The sequence below is a fragment of the Humulus lupulus genome, chromosome 8 (assembly GCF_963169125.1).
Source record: "Humulus lupulus chromosome 8, drHumLupu1.1, whole genome shotgun sequence".
Taxonomy (NCBI): domain Eukaryota; kingdom Viridiplantae; phylum Streptophyta; class Magnoliopsida; order Rosales; family Cannabaceae; genus Humulus; species Humulus lupulus.
Window position 1 is genome coordinate 116199904 of NC_084800.1, and position 13273 is coordinate 116213176.

The window sequence follows — 13273 nt, forward strand, 5'->3', positions numbered from 1 at the left end:
CGAGCAGGGGGCAGAATCCTTCTACCAACAGAAGGAATGACGATTCAGGCTCTACAGTCAGGGGCCCCCCACGGGATAATAATGCACGGGGACCCAACGACCAGCGCATGCCTCCCCCTGACGCTCAGGAGATGTCAACTTGAGGGGGAAATAGCGTAAATAGCCGATATAGAGACGACCTTGACTATAATGAGGCCGACTCGGGCAGAGGGAATGCTAGTCGGGGGTCATTGACGTTCAAATCGCCAACATGATGGTTAAGAGGGTGTTAGTTGACACAGGAAGCTCAGTCAACATCTTATACAAGCCTTCACTGGAAAGAATGAAATTGTCCATCAAGGACCTGGAGCCATGCAGCCAAACCATTTGTGGTTTTTATGGCGAAGGGCTCGCCCTAACTGGGTCGATTAGGCTCCCAGTTATGGAAACAGGAGGTTACTCGCTACTTTCATAGTAGTTGATTGTCTTTCAGTATATAATGCTGTAATTGGGAGGCCTATTTTGGTTGACCTATGAGCCATTACCTCGATATGGCACCTTGCAATGAAATTTCCAACCGACACAAGGGTAGGATGCGTGTTGGGAAATCAGCGGGAAGCTAGGGAGTGCTACAACGCCTTGATATCAAAGGTGAAGAAAGGTGTGTCGAGGGAAGTTGTCGAAAAAGAGTTGCAAATGGAAATTGATGTACAAACCCAATCAGGTGATGATGTCACCAAATAGGGTGTTGCCCAAAGTGAGGACAGAGATTTAGATCCTTGCTTTGGGGATTTTGTTGAAGAGATATGACCCATCGAGGACCTTGAGGAGGTTCCACTCGATGAAGAAAATCTAACCAGAGTTGTGAAAGTCGGTAAAATCTTAGAGACAACAACGAAGCAAGTACTAGTGGAATTTTTGATAAAAAACCAGGAAGTCTTTGCCTGGTCGCATAAAGACATGGTTGGAATAGACCCTACGGTTATTAGCCATGTCCTGAATGTAGACAAGAGTTTTCCACCAGTGCAACAGAAAAGGAGGCTGCTCGACAAAGATAGATCAAAAGCTCTAAAGGAAGAAGTCAAGAAGCTCAAGGAGAATTGATTCATCAGGGTAGCGTTTTATCCATCATGGATCTCTAATCCTGTGCTTGTTCCCAAGCCGAATGGAAAGTGGCGAACATGCGTGGATTTCACAGACCTTAATAAATCTTGCCTTAAAGATTGTTTCCCACTCCCTAGAATTCACCAACTGGTCGATGCAATCGTAGGGCACGAAACTCTCTCATTCATGGACGCATACTCTGGATATAATCAGATAATTATGCATCTTCTTGATGAGGATCACACTAGCTTTTTGACTGATATAGGGCTTTACTGTTACAAAGTAATGCCCTTCGGTTTGAAAAACGCTGGTGCGACTTACCAACGACTGGTCAAACACATGTTTAAGGAACTAATTGGCACAAACATGGAAGTATATGTCGATGGCATGCTGGTTAAGTTGAAAAAAGGCAGAAGGGCAATAGGGGACTTGCAAGAATGCTTCAACGTCTTGAACAAATATCAGATGAAGTTGAATCCCCTCAAATGATCCTTTGGAGTAGGATCAAGGAAGTTCTTGTGATTTATAGTAAACTCGTGAGGAATTGAGGCCAATCCCGAGAAGATCAAGGCCTTGGTACATATGAAATTGCCAATGAAGATCAAGGATGTTCAAAGCTTGACCGGAAGAATTGCTGCTCTCAGTAGATTTATTTCCAAATCGACGGACAAATGCGTCCCATTTTTTAATCTACTTAGAGGCAACAAGAAACTCGAATCCACCGATTCTATCAAAGTCAGTTGATAAAGAAACTTTGTTCATTTACTTGGCGATCACAGAATATGCTGATAGTGTTGTCCTAGTAAGAGAAGAAGAAGGTTGTTTATTATGTAAGCAAGAGGCTAATAGGAGCTAGCTGCGGTATCCACCTACTGAAAAATTAGCCTATTGTTTATTCTTAGCCCCGCGGAAGCTGCGGCCCTACTTCCAAGTTCACCCAATCACAGTTTTTACCGAATAAGCTCTACGGTAAGTTCTGCAGAAGCCAGAAGCCGCATGCAGATTGTTGAAATGGGCGGTTGAACTTAGGCAATTTGATATCTCCTACTTGCCACAAGCAGCGATAAAAGGACAAGCGCTGGCAGACTTTGTCGCAGAACTCACTGGGCTTCCAGACAGCAAATAGCCAAAAGGGCCTGAAGAACCTGAGTTTCAAAGTCAAACTCCTTCTTGGAAGTTGTTTACAGATGGTTCTTCTAATGAGCACCACGCAGGAGCAGGAGTGATTTTGATAACGCCTGAGGGGCATCGATTTCACTGCGTAATCATATTTGACTTCACTGCTTCTAACAATGAAGTTGAGTATGAAGCACTGCTCATTGGATTACGGTTATCTAGAAGCATGCACATAAAGTCAGTTGACATCTACAGTAACTCTCAACTATTGGTCAATCAAATCATTGGAGAGTATCAGGCCCGAGGCTTAAAAATGGTTGCTTACTTAGATAAACCGAAGGATCTATTGGCGTAGTTTTATAAGTACACTCTCTAGCAAGTACGTCGTGACCAAAATTCACATGTTGATGCTTTGGCCAAGTTAGCAAGTGCCAAGGCTGCTGACACTCTAAACATAGTGCCGGTTGAACGACTATCTACACCGAGCATACAAGCAGAAGAGACCTCTTTAATGATTCAGGCGGCAGACACATGGATGGCGCCTTTCATAGAGTACTTGACGCAGGGTGTGTTACCGACGACAGAAACAAAGCCAGGACCCTTCAACGGCAGGCTGCTAGGTATATCCTGGTCGATGGAATCTTGTACCGAAGGGGATACTCAATGCCATTCCTCAGGTGAATTTCGAAAGAGAAAGCCAAAGAATTGATGAGAGAGGACCACGAAGGCTTTTGTGGGGACCATGCTGGGGGCAGAGTTTATCAAAAAAGATCCTTAGGCAAGGATACTTTTGGCCAACAATGAATGAAGACTCAATGGAATTTGTGCGGAGGTGTGATAAATGCCAAAGGTTCTCCAAAATTCCACGAGCAGCCCCTAATGAGCTAAAACAGATGCAAATTCTATGGCCGTTCGCAGTCTGGGGTATAGATCTAATCGGATCTCTGCCCACAGGAAAGGGCAGAGTCAAGTACACCGTAGTGGCTGTCGATTACTTCAGTAAATGGGCCAAAGCTGAGCCACTTGCAACTATAACGACTAAAAAAGTGCTTGATTTCGTAGTAAGAAACATTGCATGTCGCTATGGATTTCCATGAAAAATATTCTCAGACAACGACACCCAGTGTGATAGTGATCTGTTCACATATTTTTGCGAGGGACATGGAATTATCAAGAGCATTTCTTCAGTCGCTCATTCTCAAGAAAACGGACAAGTTGAAGCAATAAAGAAAACACTAAAGGATACTCTGAAGAAAAGACTTGAGGAAGCAAAGGGGGCATGGCCAGAGCAATTGCCTGAAGTCTTTTGGTCGTATAGAACTTCCCATCGAATAGCAACAAGCCATACTCCATTTTCCTTGGCCTATGGATATGAAGCTATGCTGCATGTTGAGTTAGATCTGTCTTCGCATCGAAGAATAATGTACGATCAAGGCTCCAATAGCCAGTTGTTGATGGAATCTCTAGATTTGGTCGATGAAAAGCGTGAGCAAGCCCAACTTTGAGTAGCAGCGTACCAACAAAAGGTCGCCCGATATTTCAATTCTAAAGTATGCGAAAGGAAATTCGGTGTCGGGGACCTAGTACTTAGAAGAGTTTTTCTCAGCACCCGCGATCCGGCCGCAGGAGTACTCGGGCCTAATTGGGAAGGACCATACCAAATTGAAGAAGTCCTTCAACCAGGCACCTACAATCTTGCTCGCTTAAATGGAGATCTCATTCCTCACTATTGGAATGGAGAACTCCTGCGCAAGTACTATCAATAAACAATTCTTCTTAAAGAATTGGCTTGTATTAATTTTACTTTTTACAAGTTATGAAAAAGGGTTGGTCATTTTATGTGACTGATCGATTATAAGTGTAAGAAGATTTTGTTAATCACTCTTACAGACATGTTTTGTCCATTTATTACGAGAAATAAAAGGGATTGTGCGCAGCCAGTCATTCTTGCCAACTATTGTATTTATTACAAGTATTTGCTCATTACGTGTGTTATTTTGCTGTATTGTCATTTTTACAAGTCTTTATTACGAGCAGAAATGTTCGAACAGGTTTCGCTCAAGGAAGGTGACCGTGGACCTAAAGCTCCTCAATCACTTGGGGGGCATATAAGGCATCTAGTAAGCAAAGCATATCGACAGGTATGTAAACACATGAACAAAATAAGTGAAAGCATGCTATGGTACTTAGAATATTTTTCAAAATTTTGTATTTTGTTAAATCAAACCAAAGTACTATGTTAAGTTCGGTCATGCGAACAGATGTTATAATAAAATGCAAGTATTATAATATCAAAAAGGAAACCTTTTACACCGCGAGAAGTTACTGCTCGGATGTAATTTTCTGATTAAAAGTTAAAGCTGCCCATGCAGCAATAAAATTAATTGTTTTCAAGTACAGAGAAATAATAAAAAAACAAAAAAATATATAAAAACATTATAATCATGAGGCAGGAGGGTCTTGTGGATTTTCTTGGTCGACTGCAGCTTCAAATTCATTATCCACACCTTCAATGCCAATGGCCAAGGAGATCTCGGGCGAGGCTGGGGTTTTCGCTCTCTCTTCTTCTTCCAAGCGAGCAATGCACCGGGCTATTTCTGTTTGCCTCATGCGCTCAGAGAGATAGCTGAAATTGGCCCCTTGATTGTGTTTCCAAAAATCATAGAAACACTTGGACGTGGTGCCCTTGTATCTCTCCAGATTTCTGGCGTTGGCTTTTTCGAGATCCTTGATGCGAGCCTCCAACTTATCAAACTCTTGCCTGCTCTCGATCAGGTCTACCTCGAGCTTTTTGGCTTCGCGAAAATTGATAAGGTGAGAATCTTTGTACTTCACCTTAGCCTCGAGAGCTTTGTCTAGAGCAGCCTGTTTCTCCTTCATCTCCTCAGCCATTTTATTTTTCCCCTCAAGCAATGCCGCATTAGCCTTCTGAGCTGCCTCAAGCTGCTCTTTATATTTCGCTTCAACTACCTTAATCTCCTCAGTGTGTCGTTGCTCGGACGCCTTGGATTGCTCAGTAATGACCCCCGAGCATAGCCACCTGGCAGTCACAGTCAACATTGCTTAGGATCAGAACAAAAGTTAAAATGGCTATAATAGATAAAAAGATTGAGTATCAACAGGAATAGACAACTTACACTGGCAAGCTCATTTAGTGTGCGATTAAAGATCTGGTCGACATCCATCGACTCTATCCCAGCCATGGCATCTCAGTTGCGCTCGTGCCTCAGGATCCTTGTCATTCTGTCCTTGGTCGACCTTAAAGCGTGGCTCGATAAGTCATCCCCTGTTTGAGCAGGGGCAGCTGGTTGGGTCTGATCGACAGGAGCTGGTGGATGAGGGGTCCACCCGACTGGTGCAGGCGGAGATGGCTGCTCGAGGGGAGATGGAGTTGGTGTTGTATCTTTCGAAGGACCAGCTGCTGGAGGATCCTCAATGAAGCTCTTTGCTACACTCCCTGTGATGCTGCTGCTCACCTTTTTCTTGCTCGCAAGAGCATCAGGCGCATTGTAGAGATCGAACATGTCTACGAATGGCATGTCTGCTAAAAGGCAAGTACATGAACAGTTAGATAGTACAAATAAGTGAGTATGCTATGACAAAGAAGGAAACAAAGGCAATTGTAATAAAAATAACTAAGCTATAATTACTAGTTGCTACATTATATACTTTACTAGTGTTACACTCACTCTCTGGCATGAAGAATTCTGAATCTAAAGTGGGAGTGTACTTAAAGTTGTCGTCCCCGTCAAATAAGTGATAGGAAATAGGCAAACTATCTAAAAGAGAGAGATCAGTATCGTTCTCATCTGAAGATTCGTCAATGGGTACAAAGGGTTGGGAAGCCTTCTTCTTGCCCTTCCCTAAAGGGGCCTGAGGAGCATCTACTCGCGGGGTGCTGGAGGGTTCCCTGATTGTCACTCCATTTGTCCTCCTCCTTGGTGGTAATGACACATCTGGGTGCTGCTCGGGAACTCCTTCATTAGTGGTACTCCCCGCAGTGGTTTACCTCACATCCTGGTGAGGTGCCAAAAGCCCGACCAGTCTTAGGTTGGCTTCAGTGACTAGCTGTTTGACGCTTTTTTCCACGTCAGCGATGCTGGCCAGCAGCATTGCTCGAAGCTCCATTTCTGGAGTAGGAGCTGGTCGCAGCCATGGACCTGAAGAGAGCTAATTTTCTAAGGAAAACGCAGCTAAAATAAAAGAAAATAAACGACCATGAGAACGAAGAGATTACCTCCTTGGGTGAAGGCTAAGTTGTTTGCGACCAGGTCGGTGGTTATAAAGTACTCCTGGTGGTACTTTCCTACATTAGACTTGTAGGCAGTCTCACTCAGGAAGGTGTGGTTCGTTTTCTGGTGACAGAGATGAAAGAACCCCGTGTTTTCCTCGTTGGGGTTAGATTTGAGATCGAACAGATAGTTGATCTCGTGAGGAGAAAGGACATGCCATTTTTTATGGCTGTAAAGGATATAGAGTGCGGAAAGCATTCTATACCCATTTGGAGTTATCTGGAAGGGAGGGACCCCGAAATAATTGGCCACTCCCTGGAAGTAAGGATGAAGAGGTTGAATTGCTCCTGCCTCAATGTGGTACCTCGACCAGGCGCTGAAGGCACCGCCAGGCAGGTTTGCCCATTGATCGGTAGTAGGAAGAAATAAAAAAACCCCTGAAAGTCCATACTTTCGGAGGAAATTACTTATCATCCTAGCAGTGATTGTGCTAGGGGGAGCAAGGTACCATTCGACGTCTGGTCGAATGGCATTGCGGAGACGGGCCTGTGTTTGGATTTCAGAATCAGTGGTTTTAGCTCTTCCACTGGTCGAAGAAATCTCGGCCCAAGGAGTAGGCTGATTTGAAGAAAGGTTGGATGATTTCTTTTTCTAGGCTATAGACTTTACTTGACCCATGTTTTGAGGTGGGGTCGAAGGATTACTTGGGGTGTTTCGAGAAAAAGGGATCTCCAGAATTAGCCATGACGGTTGTTCTTCGTCCTCGAGCAGTTGGGCTAGTAGATCGTCGTCTCACCTCCCCACGGATCTTGCATGAAAATCTTGGAACTGAAAAGGGGAGATGAGAATCTAATGGCCAGAAGGATCAAGATGTTTGAAAGTTGGAATAACGTTGCTCGTGTATAAAAGTTAAGCTTTTATACGACCAGCATCATTCTGACAAAAAACACTATATTTCAAGCGAATAGTTTGGAAAATGGATTCAAAAGCAGAAGTAAAAAGTTTTTCAAGAAAAACTTTTCGACTCTGAAAGAGCGGGAAAAACCCAGTTTTTTCTATAAGCTTAGAAATCAAATTTTTACTTCGATTTCAAGCTCTAACGTTATAATCTTAACTACCCAACTACTTCGTCGTCCCAAAAAAATGTTATTCTCCTACCAAATTTAGTGAAAACCAGTATGCCCATTTACCCCAAAACAATTTCTTTCAAGAACATTCAAGGACTCAAGACACAAAACAGATATAAAAGAGATATTGTATGTATGGCATTTCAACGACTGAAAAGGTCGATAAACTTACTTGCATAAAAGATTGAAGCGAGTTTCTGAGACACTAAGTTGGTTGACTGGGAAGAAACTCTGTGGATCGTCGAGTTCGTATGAGGTTTCTGAGTTTTCTACGCCTTATTCTTCAGTGTTCTTGAAGATAAAGTGAAAAGTAAAAAGTGAAAAATGATCCAGAGGGATTATTTATATTGACTGTAGCACTGTAAAAGAGGTAATCATGGAATTACTTTTTTCAAATCATGGGGAAATGCAATATCCGTTAGACAATTTTTTGGAAACTGAAAAGACATGATTGGTTCCCTTTTTCAAAAAGGCATGGGCAGCTCTGACAAATTTGGTGGGGTACGCGAAGGGTCAGTTTCCTAAGTTTAATTTATGTTGGCCGCAGTAAAATAAACTTAGGGGGCAAATGTTTACCCAAAAATGGCTCATGATGACGTGACAAGAGCTTATTACACGTGGTTGCCACGTGGCAGTGTCAAGGTGAAGAGGTGTTGTTCGCCTATCGACAAGCTCCTTGTTGCTTCATCAGATCTTGCGATGTGATGCGACCAGCCTAGTCGCATGCTTCGGTTTATTTCCTTTAAAGATATGTAATCTTGTAATAACTACATTTATTATTTTCTTTTTATTGCCTTAATACGCTGATATTAAGGATAATTAAGGCCCATTGGCCTATGTAACCCCATTGAACCTGTAAACATGAATGAGAAGTCTCAAGGAAGGAACTTTTGAACCTTTTCTCTGAATATTCATAGAAAGAGCATAGGGCGATTATCCACCGAAAAGTTGTAATTCTCCCAAGGCTTGTGAAACTCAAGAACCCTAGTTCTTTGATCACGGCATTGGGATTCAACATCAATAATATCACTAAGTGGACGTAGGTTATTACCACACAGTTAGGGCCTAATCACTATAAATCACTTGTGCCTTTTCTTTACCATTTGAATCCATTCTTGATTGCCTTCTTATTTATTTTTTTCGTTATTCTGACTCCGTGTCGTTGGCCAAATCGAGGGTCAACAAAAGTACTCAATAAATAAATGTCTATAATTACAAGAGTGCAGTCTCATATTTTTAGTGGAATAATATTGAGATTAATTAATTAAGGTTATTATATTAAAGTGGTTTAATTAATAATCTAAATTTATAGGAGATTAAAAATATAGGTTAATAGGTGTCTGAGATGACTCTATCAACACTATTCAAGGTAAGAGTTGAAATTAGGAAAAATCAGGGAAATGATATATTTGGAATAAATTTGTTCTTCAAGGTCAATTATGTAGTTTAGATAAATTAATTAATTAATATATTACTTTTCGAATTTATTAAATTCATTAATATAATTTTGAAAATTATTTTTTTTTAAATAAAATGGCATTATTGAAAATAGCATTTAAAAAATTAAGATAATTAATTTTAAATTAATTAGTTTTATTTATTTAAATAGTGTGAAAAGATATTTCTGATAATTCAAATTGGATTTGAATTTGAAATGATATTTATTCTTTAATTAATCTGATATGGCAAGTTATCAAGTTTAGGTATTTTTGAATAAATAATTATTAAAAAATAATTTAAAGAAAGTGGTTGGAACACGACCTTGAAATCAGGGATGTGTTACACGCCAACTATAGTGCATGCACTGTAGTTGGCGTGTAACAAGGTCTAAGAATGGGTCTTGAATTTTGAATTTTAAAATTTAATTAATTATTTTATTAATCTATTTGATGGAAATATATTTCCAGAATACGCTTAGTTAAGAGAATATTCTAGAAAGAAAATTCTAAGCTTTTCACAAAGAGAAAAGTATAACGTAATATTTTTTTCTATCCTCGAAAACTGTATCAGACCTAATATTCTAAGATCGCATAAGTTGAGTACATCTTGTGAATCAGAATTTTTCCCGCAATTACTCTACGTTCCCACATACATCTTGAGGTGTAGAGATACATCTTGGAAGATCTTGGTGTGAGTATTCAAAAGGCTGCTTTTGATTGGATGTTTGTTAGAGGCACTAAAAGATAGCAATGATTCTTGATTGTTCTACAACTGGTAAATCCTTATCTCTTTCTTTCTCCATTATTAATGTTATGCATATTAATGGATCCGTTATTTAAAGATTGTTTAAATAATTTTCTTTTATTGAAATCTCTTGGCCCACCCTGTGCTTTCCGTTGCGCATATGGTAAACATGTTACCAAAAATTGGTACCAGAACGGTCATTAATCTCTTCATACATTCTTAAATTATTATAATATGCGATTAATGGATGATTTTTTTTTAAGAATTTTTGTTCTTAAGAGTAATTAATTATATGGTCTTTTGGTTTTATGAATTGTTTATAAGCCGTATGAGGCATAGGATTTTATGTAATTTTATTTTCTGCAATTAAAATTATTTACAAAAAGATGTAATCTCGAGCCCCAAGACTAGTGAGACCCTCTTAACACCTGCTGCCTAGCGCCAAGCGCTTCTACACTGCGTGCACTAGGCGTTCCTGCACCTAAGTGTCCACCCACACCCCTGCTTGCCCAGATCCCCGCGCCCCTTGCTCCCTATGCCCCTGCATGCCTGTCTCCCCACGCCTCTGATGCGCACCTATCTTGGCAACTTGGTGCGTAGGTGGCTCTAGAGCCGCTAGCACCAATTTGACCCCCTTGTTGCAAATTTCCACCACCTGGCTCCTTGGCTGAGCCCTAGGGTGGTTGGTGGTTTCCATGAATTTGTGGGCTTGACCCAAATTGTTAGTTGGAATTTTAAAATTCTAATTAAATTTTGAATTAATTGGCCCAAGTTAAAAATGGAACTAAATGACCTATTGGGTTTTAATTAGCCAAGTTCTGTATTTTTAAAAGTTATAGAAGTCATTTATAATTTAAAATTGGGCTTGATGGCATAAAATAATAGAAGTCCCAAGAGATGGAGATGGAGATTCAGCATGATGCCTTGGTTTTATTTTTATTTTATTTTGTAATTTATTGCAATTGTTGTAATTTTTCTAGAAATACCCAAAACACCCGGCTCACATTTGTTTACCTACTTATTACATTCATTTATTTAATTGTTTGAATGCATTAAATGTTGTTTAATAACATTGTCATGCATTATCTAATTATAGCATGTATCTCATAACGAGTAGAATCAAGTATAGATTAGGAACATCCTATTTGATTATATGCATTTAATGAATCATATAATTAATCGAGATTAATCTAGAACAAAGGAGTAAATTAATTTTAAGTATTAATTTGAAGACCTATTTGAGAATTAAATTTACTCAATAGGCAAATGATATTCTTAACAATTAGAGCATTTATTGAGTAGATAGTCTTAGAGCCTATTTAATAGTTTGATTAAATTTAACTAATTAAAAAGAATAAGATGTTTTGAGAAAACACATATTCTAAAATAGTGAGTGGGAGTAGGAGTCATAACAATAACTCATATGCTCTCCATTATTAGTTAACATCTATGTTTCATAGAATGGGTCGCGAGGCACCTTTGTTTGTGTCCCCCTAAGGAAGGTTTTTGACTGCGTTATTATTCAAGGTTAACTTCTTTAAAGAATAGGATTGGATCACTACTATGAAAACAGTCTATTAGGATACTTTTTTAGGGCACTCACCTAGATGCAAGCCCTAAAAATAGCTCTTGGACATTTTAGGACACTCATTGCGAGTCCTTAAAATATTTCTTTTAGGACATGCGGTGTGAGCCCTAAAACCTAATGTGGGTCCTAAAAGTTTGAATTTTTCTTTAAAAAAAGTTCCTAGACTTTTTAGGACACTCATTGAGAGTCCTAAAAAACACATTATAGGACTCGCAATGAGTGTCCTAAAAACATGTGAGTTTCCTAAATAAATAAATTAAATATTTATTAATTACTAAAGTAAAAAAAAAAAGAAAAAAACACTCAGAGTAAAAATTAAGTTTTACAAAGTGTTGTCATTTAATTTGAATTATTATTATTTATTGGGAAATAATTAATATTTTGTAACACCCTGGACAACCAAGATCATTACACTGTGTATTTTAAAATAGTACAAGACCTTCTAATCAAGTCGTTTGAACGTAAATGTGATCCTAAAGTCAACTAACAAGTTAGGGTTAAAAGATTTTGATCATAAATGATTAATTTTCATTAAAACAAATGCTTGATACATGGAATCCCAAAAATAGGGTATAAGTGTAAATACAAGTCCCAAAAGCTGATACAACAAAGGCCTGTCTAATGGAAAAGTACATTTTAGAGCTCTATTCTTGTAACTTTCCTTCGGCCGTGGTGATCAAGCAGCTGGTGATGCACACTCCGCCCAGAGCTCTCCAACTCATGGCTGGTTCAACTTCCCTTTGCCTTTACCTGCACCACGTAGCGCCTGTGAGCCAAGGCCCAGCAAAAGAACCATAAACAACAAACGCATATAGTAACAGTAGTAGTCAAACAACTTTAATCCATCTAACTCAATTATTCAACAGAGTACAAGCATTAAGCTAAACAATGGTAAACATTCATTTAATGACATGGAATCTTAGTCCCATTCACAACCACATGGGTACAGTTTTCTTAACTCGAATCCCAAGCGATAAATAAGAAGCGGTCCCAAGGATAATCCTCACTCCTGAACCTTAACGATAATCCTAGTCACAATAAAAATGGGTAACAATCAATCTCTAATCCAAATAAATGTTTAGGAAACAAATACTAGCCTTCAGGACCTCGAATTAAACTAAACCGGGCAGTAGAATTCGTCTAGAGCACTTAGGTTTGAAGCCCCAAGCCTCCCTGAGCCTAAAACCTTGGTTGTCCTTCATTTTCTATTTAGGGTCGTGACTCACCCATTAGACAGAGACCCAACCCTCCCTGATGGAGGGCACGGGTCGTGACTTGCACCCCTCCGGGTCACGGCGCACCTGGCGAACAGAGGCTCCCAACCTCCTTAAGCACGTGCGTCGTGGTACTAGGAGAACATGGTCGCGACCCGAGCCCCTGAACCCAGAAAAACTACACTTGTTCAGAAAATCTCATAATTGAACCCAAAAAACTCATCTTTATATCCCAACCATCATAACTAATTTATAAACAATTTCCTACTCCCTTCCAACACCCAAATTCAGCTTAAGAAACCAGAATCCATGCAAGCTCTAAATTCAACATAATTTGAACAGAATTAATAGATTAGGACTTGAAATCTTACCTAAATTCGTAGCTTAGATCCTCAAGAGTTACTCAGTTGCCTAGCTTTAATTTCCCAGCTACCTTCAGTTCAATACCCAGCTTAAATCCCTGGCTTTTCTCCTTCAAATCTCAGAATTTCCCTTTGAATTCTTGAGAGGGAAAGAGAAAATGTTTATGGTGAGAGAGGGAGAGAGTTTAGTAGTTATCATGTAAGTTCTGGATGTTTTTCCTAAATCATATTAAGCTTATCCTTTGACCAAAAGTCCACACTGCCCTTGGTGTTAACTTAGCCTCTTATTTGCTCTTAAGGGCAAAATGGTCATTTTTCAACTTAATTCCCACTAATTCCTTGAGTCATCCTACCAATTGCCAATTAA

The 13273-nt window shown here is 39.7% G+C and overlaps 1 protein-coding gene across 1 annotated transcript; it reads right to left on the reverse strand.

Annotated features, from left to right (window-relative positions):
• Nucleotides 1-4641: 4641 nt before the first annotated feature.
• Nucleotides 4642-5738, reverse strand: LOC133795976 (uncharacterized). The gene is made up of 2 exons (XM_062233459.1): nt 5458-5738; nt 4642-5239 (listed from the first exon to the last, which is right to left on the reverse strand). Exons 1-2 carry the CDS (start codon nt 5736-5738, stop codon nt 4642-4644), a joined length of 879 nt encoding a protein of 292 aa, XP_062089443.1.
• Between the last annotated feature and the right edge of the window lie 7535 nt (nt 5739-13273).